The sequence below is a fragment of the Candoia aspera genome, chromosome 2 (genome assembly GCF_035149785.1).
Source record: "Candoia aspera isolate rCanAsp1 chromosome 2, rCanAsp1.hap2, whole genome shotgun sequence".
In the NCBI taxonomy this organism is placed as follows: domain Eukaryota; kingdom Metazoa; phylum Chordata; class Lepidosauria; order Squamata; family Boidae; genus Candoia; species Candoia aspera.
Window position 1 is genome coordinate 17271477 of NC_086154.1, and position 13955 is coordinate 17285431.

The 13955-nt window shown below is 43.1% G+C and overlaps 1 protein-coding gene and 2 non-coding genes across 4 annotated transcripts; all 3 read left to right on the forward strand.

Annotated features, from left to right (window-relative positions):
• The first annotated feature begins 596 nt into the window (after positions 1–596).
• TRNAV-CAC (transfer RNA valine (anticodon CAC)) lies at positions 597–669 on the forward strand. The gene has a single exon. It is a non-coding gene; the product is annotated as a tRNA-Val (tRNA).
• A 340-nt stretch (positions 670–1009) lies between these two features.
• Positions 1010–1082, forward strand: TRNAK-CUU (transfer RNA lysine (anticodon CUU)). The gene has a single exon. It is a non-coding gene; the product is annotated as a tRNA-Lys (tRNA).
• A 1972-nt stretch (positions 1083–3054) lies between these two features.
• On the forward strand, positions 3055–11003 carry LOC134488975 (zinc finger protein 239-like). Of its 2 annotated transcripts, none has more exons than XM_063291356.1 (2): positions 3055–3183; positions 8122–11003. In XM_063291356.1, exons 1-2 carry the CDS (start codon positions 3174–3176, stop codon positions 9252–9254), a joined length of 1143 nt encoding a protein of 380 aa, XP_063147426.1. In that variant the 5' UTR covers positions 3055–3173; the 3' UTR covers positions 9255–11003. The 2 variants fall into 2 exon arrangements, with proteins under 2 accessions (XP_063147426.1, XP_063147427.1); XM_063291357.1 differs by having other exon boundaries at positions 8125–11003.
• The last annotated feature ends 2952 nt before the right edge of the window (positions 11004–13955 follow it).

The window sequence follows — 13955 nt, forward strand, 5'->3', positions numbered from 1 at the left end:
TGGGAGGGGGTGTGCACTGACGGGTGATTGGGGCGGGACTGGCTCACAGGCAAAGCTTTTAAGTTTGTATTTGGCGCGCTTTTGCTCATTCTCAGCTTTCTCTGTATTTGCATACTATTCCTTTAATAAATCAGTTATCCTTAAGCCCGAGCTTGTGAGACTGAGTATTTGGGATTAGGCAACCATTACAATAGGTGGACTTCAACTCCCAGAATTCCCCAGCCAGCTACAGGAATTCTGGGTGTTGAAGTCCACCTATCTTCAAGTCGCCAAGGTTGAGACACACCGGATTAGGTGAAAGGACAGGCAGCTTTGCTGGCTAAGAACCCTTATATTTGATAGGGTAGTTATGGATGCATACGGATTTTATTGGAGACTTAATAAAGAAGGCTCTCAAAATGGATGGTTAGAGCCTCCTGTATTCCATCTTTGCAGGCTGCTTCCCAGAATCGGTTTGCAGGATACTTTTAAAAATATCTGTTGATTGCCTCTGGAGGATCAATATAATCACAACAAACTCTGCAAAATGTTTTGTGAATGTCTTGGCTCCAGCACCAGAGTATTGAAGGCTAGAGGGAAACCCAAGGCAGCAGCTGGTTTCTGTAGTGTAGTGGTTATCACGTTCGCCTCACACGCGAAAGGTCCCCGGTTCGAAACCGGGCAGAAACAGCTCTCTGTTTTGCTCTCCTTCAGTAATATAATTATATAATATAATATAATCTTCAAACACAATTCTTCGGAGGTCTACACCTTAACGCAAACTTTTTTTCCGTGATATATTCAACGATTAAGGGGAATTCAAATCAAAGTGATCAAGCAGCCTTTTGCGGAGTTTGGGGTGTGCTGCATGCTGAACTTCGGAGCAATTTTCTAAAGTAGGCTGTTTTGGCCGAGATTCACGTCATCTGCAGAGACGAAAGTACAGTAGCAAAATAAATACAGAGGGAAAGATGCACAGATTTAATGATTTTCATGTGAAGTTAAGTTTTGGAGAATAATTACTCCGGCAGCCCGGCTAGCTCAGTCGGTAGAGCATGAGACTCTTAATCTCAGGGTCGTGGGTTCGAGCCCCACGTTGGGCGCGCGTAAGCTTTTGCTCTATTTTAACCTTTTTAAAAGGTTACACAGAGTACTGTAGATCTCTTTTTTTCCGGAGCGCTAGCCAATTTGACCTTTCGCAGCCCAAACAACAACGCTGGGAATAGAGGAGACCAGAAGATCATTAGACAAGTGTTTCCTTCTATCATGTTTTGTTTTTCTTCACTTTTCCATACTGCCCTGAGCACTCCTAATTGTACTCTGCTTCGGTACTTTCTTGCTTCACCGTTTTTCAACAGCTTTTTAATTCTTGTACAAGCCCCAGTGCCGGAATATACCCTGCAAATTCCTCTGAACACGTGTGCACGGAACAAGAGCAGATCGTGCAACATAATATGTTTTAGTTCCTGCTTTTCAGCTGGCAGCGCACAATAAGCTTATTACTTGTATAGACTCTAAACTTAACCGCTTACATCAAGTTGATGGAGAGGGCTCTAAATTAAGTTTCCTTAAGACTGGGTCCTGTAGGCTTTGGATCCATTCCATTTTGCTAACCAAACAAATCACTTTATCCAGGTATTTTTGCAGATCTTTCCTTGGACATCACATTCAAAAGATGGAGAAAATAATCACTAGAAGGCATTTGGCATGAACACTCACAGAAGATCAACTTTGAAGGGAAAAGGTATTTAAGATCCTGTCCTATTTCTTTTATCCTTTGCCATATTTTTGAAAGTGAATTTTTGGGCCTCACAAACACTAGAATCCAATGCTGAAACTTTTCTTTCACAAGATTCCCTCCAAAGGCTGCTAAACCATGCACTCATATGCAAGTTCATACAGCACATTGTGATCAATTTATATATATAATAAACACACACCACATCCACATACCCCCACCTCCACCCCACCCCCACTTTGGACACTTTATGCCAAGACCCAGCTCTCTGGAGAAGGCTCTGATGCTGGGAAAGGTGGAAGGAAAGAGAAGAAGAGGACAACCAGCGGCAAGGTGCGTGGACTCAGCTACAGAGGCAACGAGTGCACCATTTGGAGACTTGAAAGAACAGGTTGGGGACAGATCATCATGGAGAAAATCTATCTCCGTGGTCGCTAGGAGTTGAAAATGACTTGAGGCACATAATCAATCAATCAATCAATCAATCAATCTATCAATCAATCTCTCTCTCTCTCTCTCTCTCTCTCTCTCACACACACACACACACACACACACATAGGGTGTACCAAAAGGGAGCCCTTTTTCTGAGAAACTGTTACTGTAGTTAGGAATATTCAAAGGTCATGCATCAAACCAGTAAGGCAGTGTTTAGAAGAAAATGGCAACCAGTTCAAACATTTCATACAATTTACATAATACACTGTCCAGGGCAGTGTTTCTCAACCTTGGGAACTTTAAGGTGTGTGGACTTCAACTCCCAGAACTCTGCTGCCTGGGGAATTCAGGGAGTTGAGGTCCACATACCTTAAAATTGCTGAGGTTGAGAAACACTGGTCTAGAGACTTCACTTTTAGTACATCCAGGATATACATAAAATACACCTAAGGAAAAAAATAGAACATTATTAAGCATGTTTTTATTTCAATATTCCTTCCCCACACCACCTTCTATTTTTTAAAAAAGTCATTGGCATTACTCATTTAAGAAAATCAAACCGATGTTCGCTAGCGCTGAAAAGTTTAGAAAAATAATTTTCTAAATGCCCCTTAAGAAAGGTTCTCTAGAGTCGAAAGGTGGCTTCTCTTTTTGCAAGGCTTGATGAGCCAGTCTTGCAGCGTTTGGAGGCCGGCTCGCAGAAAGGGGGGGCCGGGGCCCTTGTCCACAAGTCCCTCGCTTCACCTCCACCCCCCCTCCCCAAACGGGATCCCCCCTGCTCTCAGGAAAGACCGCTTAGTCAGCGGCCCACGCAGAACTACACTTCCCAGAGTGCCTTTCCGCGGCATCCCTCTTCTTCTCCCTTAAGACTACGTTTCCCACCATGCTTAGCGGGGCAACGCAAAAGGCCGCAAGAATTCGGACGGAAAGTGACTCTGAGATGGGCATCGGGTCTCGGTCGCTGCGCCCTGGGGCATCCTCGGGGCTGCAAGTCCGCTAAGGCGGCGCGCCTCGCGTGGGCATGGAGCCCGGTAAGTTCCTGGGATGGCGCTGGAGGGAAGCAGGGCCCGGGCAACTTCGCGGGTGCCTCCCCGAGGAATGGGCTGCCCAGAAAGAAGAAGATTATGGAGCATTTTGCTGGCCGCTGCCTTGATTGGGGTGGCTTCTAGGCAGGTGTGGACGAGTGCAGAGAAAATGCAAAACCTGCGGGAAAAATGCGAGACCCACCCAAGGGAGCCTTTTCCTTTGTGAAATGTTTGCTCACTTTTCCATTTCAGGCTCCAGAATTAAGGGTTGGTTTCTCTCCCCTTGCAAGGTACAGGCACCCTTCTCCTGAATTTGGGTCTGCTACCCTTCCCACATGGCGATTCTTAATCTGGATGAAATCATCCTTTATTTTATTTATTAAATTTATATAGCTGCCCATCTCGCCTCCGTGACTCTGGGCGGTGTCTAATAAAACGATCAAATAAAACAATAAAATACAACCATAAAAGTATTTAAAACAGTTAAAACACAAATATAAATAAGACCATGGGAGAACTTATATCCCCATACCAAAAAAGGGAAACACTAAAGAATGTTCAAACTATCGAACAGTGGCACTCATTTCACATGCCAGTAAGGTAATGCTCAAGATCCTGCAAGGTAGACTTCAGCAGTTCATGGAGCGAGAATTGCCAGACGTACAAGCTGGATTTAGAAAAGGCAGAGGAACTAGAGACCAAATTGCCAATATCCGCTGGATAATGGAAAAAGCCAGGGAGTTTCAGAAAAACATCTATTTCTGTTTTATTGACTATTCTAAAGCCTTTGACTGTGTGGACCATAACAAATTGTGGCAAGTTCTTAGTGGTATGGGGATACCAAGTCATCTTGTCTGCCTCCTGAAGAATCTGTATAACGACCAAGTAGCAACAGTAAGAACAGACCACGGAACAACAGACTGGTTTAAGATTGGGAAAGGAGTACGGCAGGGCTGTATACTCTCACCCTACCTATTCAACTTGTATGCAGAACACATCATGCGACAAGCTGGCCTTGAGGAATCCAAGGCTGGAGTTAAAATCTCTGGAAGAAACATTAACAATCTCAGATATGCAGATGATACCACTTTGATGGCTGAAAGTGAAGAGGAACTGAGGAGCCTTATGATGAAGGTGAAAGAAGAAAGTGCAAAAGCTGGTTTGCAGCTAAACCTCAAAAAAACCAAGATTATGGCAACCAGCTTGATTGATAACTGGCAAATAGAGGGAGAAAATGTAGAAGCAGTGAAAGACTTTGTATTCCTAGGTGCAAAGATTACTGCAGATGCTGACTGCAGTCAGGAAATCAGAAGACGCTTAATCCTTGGAAGAAGAGCAATGACCAATCTTGATAAAATAGTTAAGAGCAGAGACATCACACTGACAACAAAGGCCCGCATAGTTAAAGCAATGGTGTTCCCTGTAGTAACATATGGCTGCGAGAGCTGGACCATAAGGAAGGCTGAGCGAAGGAAGATCGATGCTTTTGAACTGTGGTGTTGGAGGAAAATTCTGAGAGTGCCTTGGACTGCAAGAAGATCCAACCAGTCCATCCTCCAGGAAATAAAGCCAGACTGCTCACTTGAGGGAATGATATTAAAGGCAAAACTGAAATACTTTGGCCACATAATGAGAAGCCAGGACACCCTGGAGAAGATGCTGATGCTAGGGAGAGTGGAAGGCAAAAGGAAGAGGGGCCGACCAAGGGCAAGATGGATGGATGATATTCTAGAGGTGACGGACTCGTCCCTGGGGGAGCTGGGGGTGTTGGCGACCGACAGGAGGCTCTGGCGTGGGCTGGTCCATGAGGTCACGAAGGGTCGGAAGCGACTAAACGAATAAACAACAACAACAACAATGGGAGAATGGATCAACAGCCTACACACAGTGTAGCCCAGTGTGTAGCCCACGCGCAGTGGGCTCCCTACTTCCCTGGAACCCACAAGCCTGTTGAAAGAACCAGGTTTTAAGAAATTTCCTAAATATCAACAGGGTCACATCTATAGCTTTGCCTCCTATGAGTCAAAAATTACTCACTCGTTTTATCTTTTTAGTTTTAAAAGTTCCTTGATTATAGCAGAAGTGTTAGGCAATTAATCTTAATTCCCTTGGGTCTGGGGCCTGGAGGTTGGGTGAGCCCATCAATGTGGCTTGTTATGACTAAGGCCTTATGGATTGTATTGGATTGTTCCCGGGTACCTTTGTGCTATTATACTCTCTTTGTTAGTGTTATTATTTATTCTGTGTTTTATTGTTGTTGATTTTAATCCTACGTTTGCCACCCAGAGGCAAACACTCTGAAGAGTGTGCCTTTTTAAGAGAAGACAGGTTGGGCAAGCTTCTTGATTAACATAGCACTCTTCATCAGACAAAAAAAGAAAGGTGGGTAGAAGCTAAATGCTATTACTGAAGTGACACAGCAAATATATGAGCTGAATGAGTTCAATCACCAGGGAGCGGTACAGATGGTTAACTGTCTATTTCTCATATAATTCCTATTTATTAATGTATGATTTTTTATATTCATAAACTTTGGGCTCTACAGGGTTTCAGACTGGATTCCAAAAACATGTTAAGTGTTTTGTTGTATGTTTTGTTTTGTTTTGTTTCTGTGTGCCTTCGAGTCAGTGTTGACTCTGGATGACTACCTAGACCAGTTCCTGCAGTTTTCTGGGCAAGATTTCAGAAGTGGTTTGCCCTTGCCTCCTTCCAAGGGTTGAGAGAGAGGGACTGGCCCAAAGTCACCCAGTTGGCCTTGCGCCTAAGGTGGGACTAGAACTCACCGTCTCCTGCCCCAAACAGTGACCAGCAGCTTGTCTTTTGGACAACTGTAAGCAAATAGTTGGTGGCCATGCTGCCAGGTGCCTGGCTGTCCCAGTTCTCCAAACTAAATAAGAGGGAGGGATCTGAACAAATGTGTTTGCATATAAATTAAATACCAAAAAGGTGAGGCTACATCCCCAAAGAGGCCTTACATACTCATACTCAGCTGGATAAGCACACAGCATGGTAAAACATAGCCAGAAGTGGATCATCATTTTCAGCCTGAGATGGCAACCCACTATATGGATCCAACAGTGAGCCGCCAGAGGTCATCTGTGATTCAGTGAAATCCCCATAGGAAGCAGGTTCGGCAATCTATTCCATATTTTTATAGGTCAGGGTGGGGATTAAATTTGGAGATGAGAATGATTTACCTCCCAGAGACTTGGTGTATCCATTTCCAGCTCTATTGCAATGTTTTTACTTCAGAAATGAAGCTCTTGCTGCAATCTGCCGTTTTTCCACTAAATGCAGCAGCACAGACCACTTCCAAGATTGTTTGGGGATTTAAAGGGTAGAAACAAGTACATTTTGCCATCAGATTTCCCAATGTTATTTTGGAATTTTTGTGCCAAAATTCATCCCTCTGAGAGTCAGCAATTTTGCCACTGAATTTTGGCAACATGGATGATGAATGGGGTATAGAACAGTGGGCTGGCCGCCCCCCACCATAAACTATAGTTTACAACCATGGGGATTCATACAACACACAATATAATATGTGAACCCAGTCAAATATTTGTTCTAAACCAAGCCATTAAAAAAAAACCATAATGGTGTGTCACACATAACTTTCATTCATAATTGCACTAAATCCCCACATTGCAAGTGTATTTGGTTGTTTTGGTTTAACATGTGAGTACCCAGCAAGGTATGAGGTACCTTCTGTTATCTAACACAAGAGGAACAAATTGGCTTAGTAGTATCTCACTAAATAAATGAATAATACATACACAGGCAGAGCCAGATGGTTAAGGTGCTAGACTAAGAATGGGAAAACCCAGCTTCTGTGCTCCCTTAAGCGCAGAAGCCAGTTGGGTGAACATGGGCCAGTCACTCTCAAGTCTAAACAACATCAAGCTCTGCAACATACTGGCTGAAGAACAAACCCTTTTCTCAACATGCACTGATGCCTTTGCCATGTGAACTAGGCAAGCAGACCCTGGAACCAAGTAGGACAAATGCTAAAAAGAAGAACAATATCTACACACAGTTGTTTCAGCTACACCTTTTTTAGTTCCTTGCCTGGCCAACTCTTCCCCTCCCCATCCTATCTAAGAGTTCATATGAGTCACTGCCTACCTCCAGGGTAGGATTTGCAAGTACAGTAAATGGCTTTAACTTTCCCTTTGAACCCACAGAACCAGCGGTTCAACAGCTGTCTCAGCCTTGCAACTTGGGACTGAAGGGAACAGTCAGAAAAAGAATATAATACAGGTAGTCCTCACTTAACAATTTGTTTAGTGATAGTTCGCACTTATGACAGTGCTGAAAAAGCTGACATATGATCAGTCCTCACACTTGTGACTGTCGCAGCATCCCTGCGGTCACATGATCACAATTTGGGCACTTGGCAAGAGGTTTGCATTTATGACCATCGCAGTGTCCTGTGGTCACATGATCGCAATTTTCTACCTTCCCGGCCAGCTTTTGGCAAGCAGAATCAATGAGGAACCACATGGTTCACTTAACAACTGCCGTGATTTGCTTAACAGCCACTGCAAAAAGGTCATAAAATTGGGTCAGATTTGCTTAATGTCCGCTTTGCTTAGCAACTGAAATTCTGGTCCCAATTGTGGTTCTTAAGCGAGGACTACCTATACATTTCAGATCCCATTTCCTTGGCCTTCAGAGGGTATATGCTGGAGCTAGACTTTGCAGCTGCCTTCAGTGCAGTTACGTTTCTTTTGGCATTTAAGATTGCAGCAAATATCAGAGCATCTCCACTAGGGAGAAGCCATGCAAATTCCTTGAGTGCAGAAGGAGATTTAAGTCCCACCCCCCCCTTTTTTTTTTTTTTACACTTTCTCCCCATCTGTTCCTCTGTGGTCAAAATCCGAAATTCCTTTTGGCCTCACAGTAGAGGATAAATGGCTGATGGGCAGCTTCTCTTTCTTTTAGCAGGTGAAAACTGGATCAAGAGAGAAGGGGATGAAGGAACTCCCCAGCCAAGGGACCCCTTGCTGGTTGATGTGGAACAGCCGACAGGAAATTTATCTGAGGAAGGTGAAGATTTTCTGGAGCCTAAGCCATTGAAAAATCTGAAGAGGGATCTGGACGTTCATCAGAATCCCTTCACAGAGGAGATTTGTTTTGACTATGAGAACAGCCCTCGGAAAATCTACCCAAATGACCGGCCATTTAAGTGTGACATGTGTGAGAAAAGCTTCCGCCACAGTTCTAGCCTGTTAACCCATCGAAGGCTGCACACCGGGGAGAAACCCTATAAGTGCACCGACTGTGGGAAGAGCTTTAACACTAGCTCAGCGCTGATCGTGCACCGCCGGACCCACACCGGAGAGAAGTCCTATGTCTGCTCAGACTGCGGGAGGTGTTTCAGCGAAGGTTCGGTGCTCATCAAGCACTGGCGGATCCACACCGGGGAGAAGCCCTACAAATGCGCCATTTGTGGAAGGGGCTTCCGGCAGAGCTCCCAGCTCCGGGCCCACGAGCGGACCCACACGGGGGAGAAACCTTACAAATGCCAGGACTGTGGGAAATGCTTCAGCACCAGCTCTAATCTCTCCGCCCATCAGCGGACTCACACCGGAGAAAAGCCATACATCTGCACTGAGTGCGACCGGCGGTTTGGCCACAAATCGCATCTCATCTCCCACCAGAAGACGCACACTGAGAAGCTGCATGCTTGCTCTGACTGCCCAGCGACCTTCCGCATGCTGCACCAGCTCCTGGTCCATCGCAAGTCCCATCAGGAAGAGAGGCGCTACAAGTGCCTGCTCTGCGGAAAGACTTTCAGCTACAGTTCAGCCCTCTTGGCGCATCAGAGGATGCACACGGGGGACCGGCCGTTCAACTGTCTGGAGTGCGGGAGGAGTTTTGTCCGGAATTCAGACCTGAACAAACACCAGCGGATCCACACAGGGGAGAAGCCCTACGAGTGTCCGGATTGTGCGAAGCGATTTAACCAAAGCTCCCACCTGGTTAGCCATCGGAGAGTCCACATGAAAAACACTGCAAAAAGTCCTGGCACAGATGTCACTGCTCCAGGGGTACAAGAAATAGAGTCTTCTTGAAGAGCTCTGTTGGGACATTTTGTTGCTGAAAGTTTAAAGTATTAAGGCCGCAATCTTCTGCTTCTTACATGGGAGTAAATCTCATCCCGTCCAGTGGGACTTCATTTATTACCATAAACTTGTACGAATATGGTGGGTGTGTTTTACTCTGCATGGGAAAGCAAAAGAAAATTCTGCTCCCGGAGATTTCAAACGATTCCCTAAAATGACAGTAAGTTATATGGCCAGGATACCTTATGTAACTTAAAGTCTGTGTTGGTTGAGGTAACAGTATGGAGCTGTTTCTGTAGAAAAAAGCAAGAACAGCTGCAAGACCAGGATATTATTCTCTGGCTGTTGAGAAACCTTGCTTAGTCCTTCTCTGGCTTCTGTTGTCTTACAAAGCATGTTTTTAAGCTTACCATTGCAACAATGAGGGTTTACAAACTTCTGATGTTGTTCTGATGCTGTTTAATGAAAAGTTATATTCTTGACCTGTTTACAATATATAGCTAGAACCATCTGTCTTACGAGAATGTAAAATGTTGATACTGTTTAGGACAACTGAGGCAGAATAGTGTTTCTAATTGGGTTTTTTTTTTCAAGTTTGTTTGGGGTGTTTTTTTTCTATTTTTTTAAATATGATGAATCTCACTGGTAAGACCCCCTGGTGAAGCTAAAATTTAAAGACAATAGACTTTTCTTAAGGTGGGGAAGAAGAGCTTTAATCATTTTCTGGCTACCAAAGGTACGGAGAAGCAACTTGAATGGACATCCACCTATTTTCTATAGCTCTTGTGTGAATGTACTATCAGCTATTTACTTTCAAAGAAATAGAACTCCAGCTGGCTTTTAATAACCACATTCCATTAGCCCCTTTCCCCTTGTCTTAATAAAACTTTAAAGTTGAAGAATAGTCTTAACAAAGGAGAGGAGCTGTATTTTTAAAATAAATACATGAATGTCCAGGTTTTTGTTACTCCTTTATCAAATATAATGACTGGGTTTATTACTGCTTACTTCTATGAGATGCAGTAGTTGCATTTTTACAGAACTTGATCATTTATGAATAATTCCCATAGAACAGGGCTGTGGAATCCCCACCATCTTGAAGGCTTTACTGGACTCTGGATGGCTTATGAAGAGCTGCACTTAAAAATGGTGGAGTCTGAATTCAGAGTAGGAGGAGGCTCAGTTTCTAGGGATGAAATGTAGGTACCTCAAGGACCTCTGTGGCTTAAGCCATCCATTTTGCCTCTTAAAACTGATACCCCCCCATGTGAAAATACAGGCCAAATGGGTTTAGAACTGCAGTCTTATTGCAGGATCCTTTCTGAATCAGAAGTAAGTTCTTGGCATTTACTCTTAAATCCCGGTTGACTTGAATCTCTTTCATTTACTAGAAGTCCATAATTATTTTTGCTGTGTGACAACGAAGAACTCTGTTTTGTTCCTTAATCTTTTAACTTCATTTTGCCAGCAAAATCTTTCTCTATATATACTGTATTGGGCCACTTACACTTCCATGTCTGCTTCATGTTTTTGACAAAGCGGATCTCTGAAACACAGAATATGCTGCAATAGATATGTTAGTCTTTGAGCTGCAACAGATGTTTATGCCCAGTTAAGTGTGCACTGGATCACAGTTTCAGTTAAATGTTTTTTTTTTTCTTGACAATAGTCAGACTGGAGAGCCTTCATGATGCAATAAGATTACAGCCACACATACAAGGAAAATGCTGGTTTTGAATAAATATGTTTATGATTCTACCTCATGGATCAAATTACTGTTTCTTGCAAAATCCAAACCTTACTGTATTGCACTGTATTTTGCATCTGAGGAAGGTCAGCCTCTCTTCCCCCATTACTTGCTGTATGGAGTCAGTGATGATGAATTTTTACTGGTCTTATAGGAGACCCTCTTTATGGAGAGATGTTCTAATATATTAGCTGTGCAGTACACAATATTTCTTCCCGTCCTCCTCCATCTTCCATTCCATGTTTTTGGATCAAGGCAATACAAACATAATTGGCCATTCAAATAATAGTACAGCCGTAATTATAGAAAAAGTGTATTTGGAAATAACCAAAAGAGTAATACATATTTCAGTAAAAATAGTAAATTGAAGTTCACATTCCCCAGCTGCTTACTAGACAGCTGCTGTTTGTTGAATGGCCTTCTGGAGTCTCTCGTACTTGAGGTCCATTCTGCACTGCATCATGGTGTAAGTTTCAGAAACAATACTTACCTGATTGGTATAATGCTTGTCACATTTTGTGAGCTTGAGATTTTTCTCTTCTCTTTATGGCATTGATTTTAGGTGTACTCTCTGTGGGCCAGTCTGAAGGTTAGGATGCGCTTCCCCTTTGGCCTGGTTCACACAGGCCAAAGTGTGATTTCAACGCCCCTTGAAAATGACTTAAAGTTATTGGATAAGTTTTTTGAAATTTGGAGGCTAAAACCCAACATCAATAAAACGGAGGTTGCTTGTTTTCATTTGAACAAGAGATAAGCCAGTTATATACCAAAAGTGGAATTTAGGAATCAGCTGCTGAAGTTCAATCGCAATCCAAAGTATGTAGGAGTGACCCTAGATTGGTCTTTAACTTTATTTATTTATTTATTTTATTTTATTCAATTTATGCCCGCCCAAATCCTCTGATCAGAGAACTCTGGGCGGTTTACAATAATTGATTAAAACAATCATACAATAAATAAAATATACAAATATAAAATTACTCCAATGGATAAATAAAAAATATAAATAAGAATAAAAAGTAAAAAAGGTCCAAATGGCAGGAGAATCTAAAGCAGTCCAAGTGTGGGAGGAGTGGTCTATAGCAGCCATCCCCATGTAGGTCTATTCCCCTCTCCGCCCCAAGCAAGGCGGCAGAACCAGGTCTTCAAACTCCTCCTCGTAGGGAACACCTAAGAAAAACCATGGGTAAAATAAAATAAAAACTAGGAACGATGTTCTGCACCAACTTCATGGCACCAGCTGGGGAGCAAGTGCCACAGTTCTTAGGACATCAGCCCTTGCTTTGGTATATTCGGCAGCTGAGTATTGTAGTCCTGTATGCTTAAACAGTGCTCATATAAAAGCAGTGGACACCCAGCAAAGCCACTATGAGGCTAATATCAGGAACCATTAAATCGATGCCTTCCGAATGGCTACTGGTACTATCCAACACACCACCCCCACATCATAGAAGATAACTTGCTTTAAAAAGGGAGTGGCAGAGATGCGAGGCAAATTGATTATTACCTATACACGAGGATTGCCATGATCAAACATTTAGACTCAAATCTTGGAACCCGTGGAAACTTGGACAGCAATTAGTCAGAGGAGACTTTGACATCGAGACAGCATGGTGCCAGGAGTGGGCAACTTCTAACCCAGATCTGTTTAATCTAGTGTCTGATCCAGCACAACACCCTTATGGCTTTGATCTCCCAAGGAAAAACTGGACTGTGCTTAATGGGATTCAAACTAATCATGGCAGGTGCCGATATTGGAAACATAAATGGGGGCTGGTTGAAAATCCTAACTGTGACTGTGGGAACGTCCCACAAACTTTACTTCCCATCGCGATGGAATGTCCTCCCAGAAGGTTTCCTGGCTCCCTGCAAGAACTTTTTCATCTCGTGGGTACTGCTGTCCAATGGCTAAACGATCTAGATATCCGGCCATAGGCTTAGTTACTTTAGCAACTGCTCATACATAATTTATTCATAATTTTATTCATCATTTGTACTGCGTGTTTTTGAAATAATTTATTGTCCCAATGTCCTATATTTTATACACTTTTATATATTGTTTTTGCAATTTTTATGCAACAATGCTGCATTCTGCTATGCCATATGAAATAAATAAATAACACAACTTACTTAATCAAGTGAACAGTGGGGTAGCACAGCGTTCTCAACCTCAGCAGCTTTAAGATGTGGGGACTTCAACTCCCAGAATTCCGCAGTCAGCATGCTAGGGAAGTTGAAGTCCACACATCTTAGAGTTGCTGAGGTTGAGAAACACTGGGGTAGCATATCATGTGAACCTGCTAAACCCATCCATATTGGGCCAAAAGAGAGAGAGATTCATTCATTCATTCAGTTTGTTCATCCATTCAATTTATATGGCCACCCATCTTGCAGTAGTGACTCTGGCCAACCAACATACAAAATAAAAAATATAAAAAACTTAGGAGAAACCTGCAGAGACATTAATATGTAAAGTAAATCCAAATTGCGGGGGATAAAGTATTGTGATAGTTGTGTGATCCACTGTATGTGAATGCCATGACTAGCCATTGTCAGCCCTCTCAACCACACCCACTCCCAGGCAAGGAGAAATCCATTAACTCTGCAGAAAGCGGAAGGTAAGGGGAAGGTATGTTTGATGTGGGTCTTGATGGGCAGTGAATGGGTTACAACTATTGTGTAATAGTGGATTTCTGTGTTGGTCAGAAATTGACAGGTAGGTAAAGGCTGAGAAAATAACTTCTTAAATGGTTTAAGATGTTCCAAGATAGTCTTAAGGTAATATTAAACATGGGTTCAGATGGCTCTGAAGTAATTTGTGGAACTCCTCTGGATGTTGCAGTCAAGGCCTTCAGATGCCAACCCCTGGTGGGAATGCTGGCAAAGTGCTTAACTGTATATTAACTGTATGTACTTGTAAGGCTTTATAGAAGATGAAATGAAATGAGGTTCCCCCTGAGATC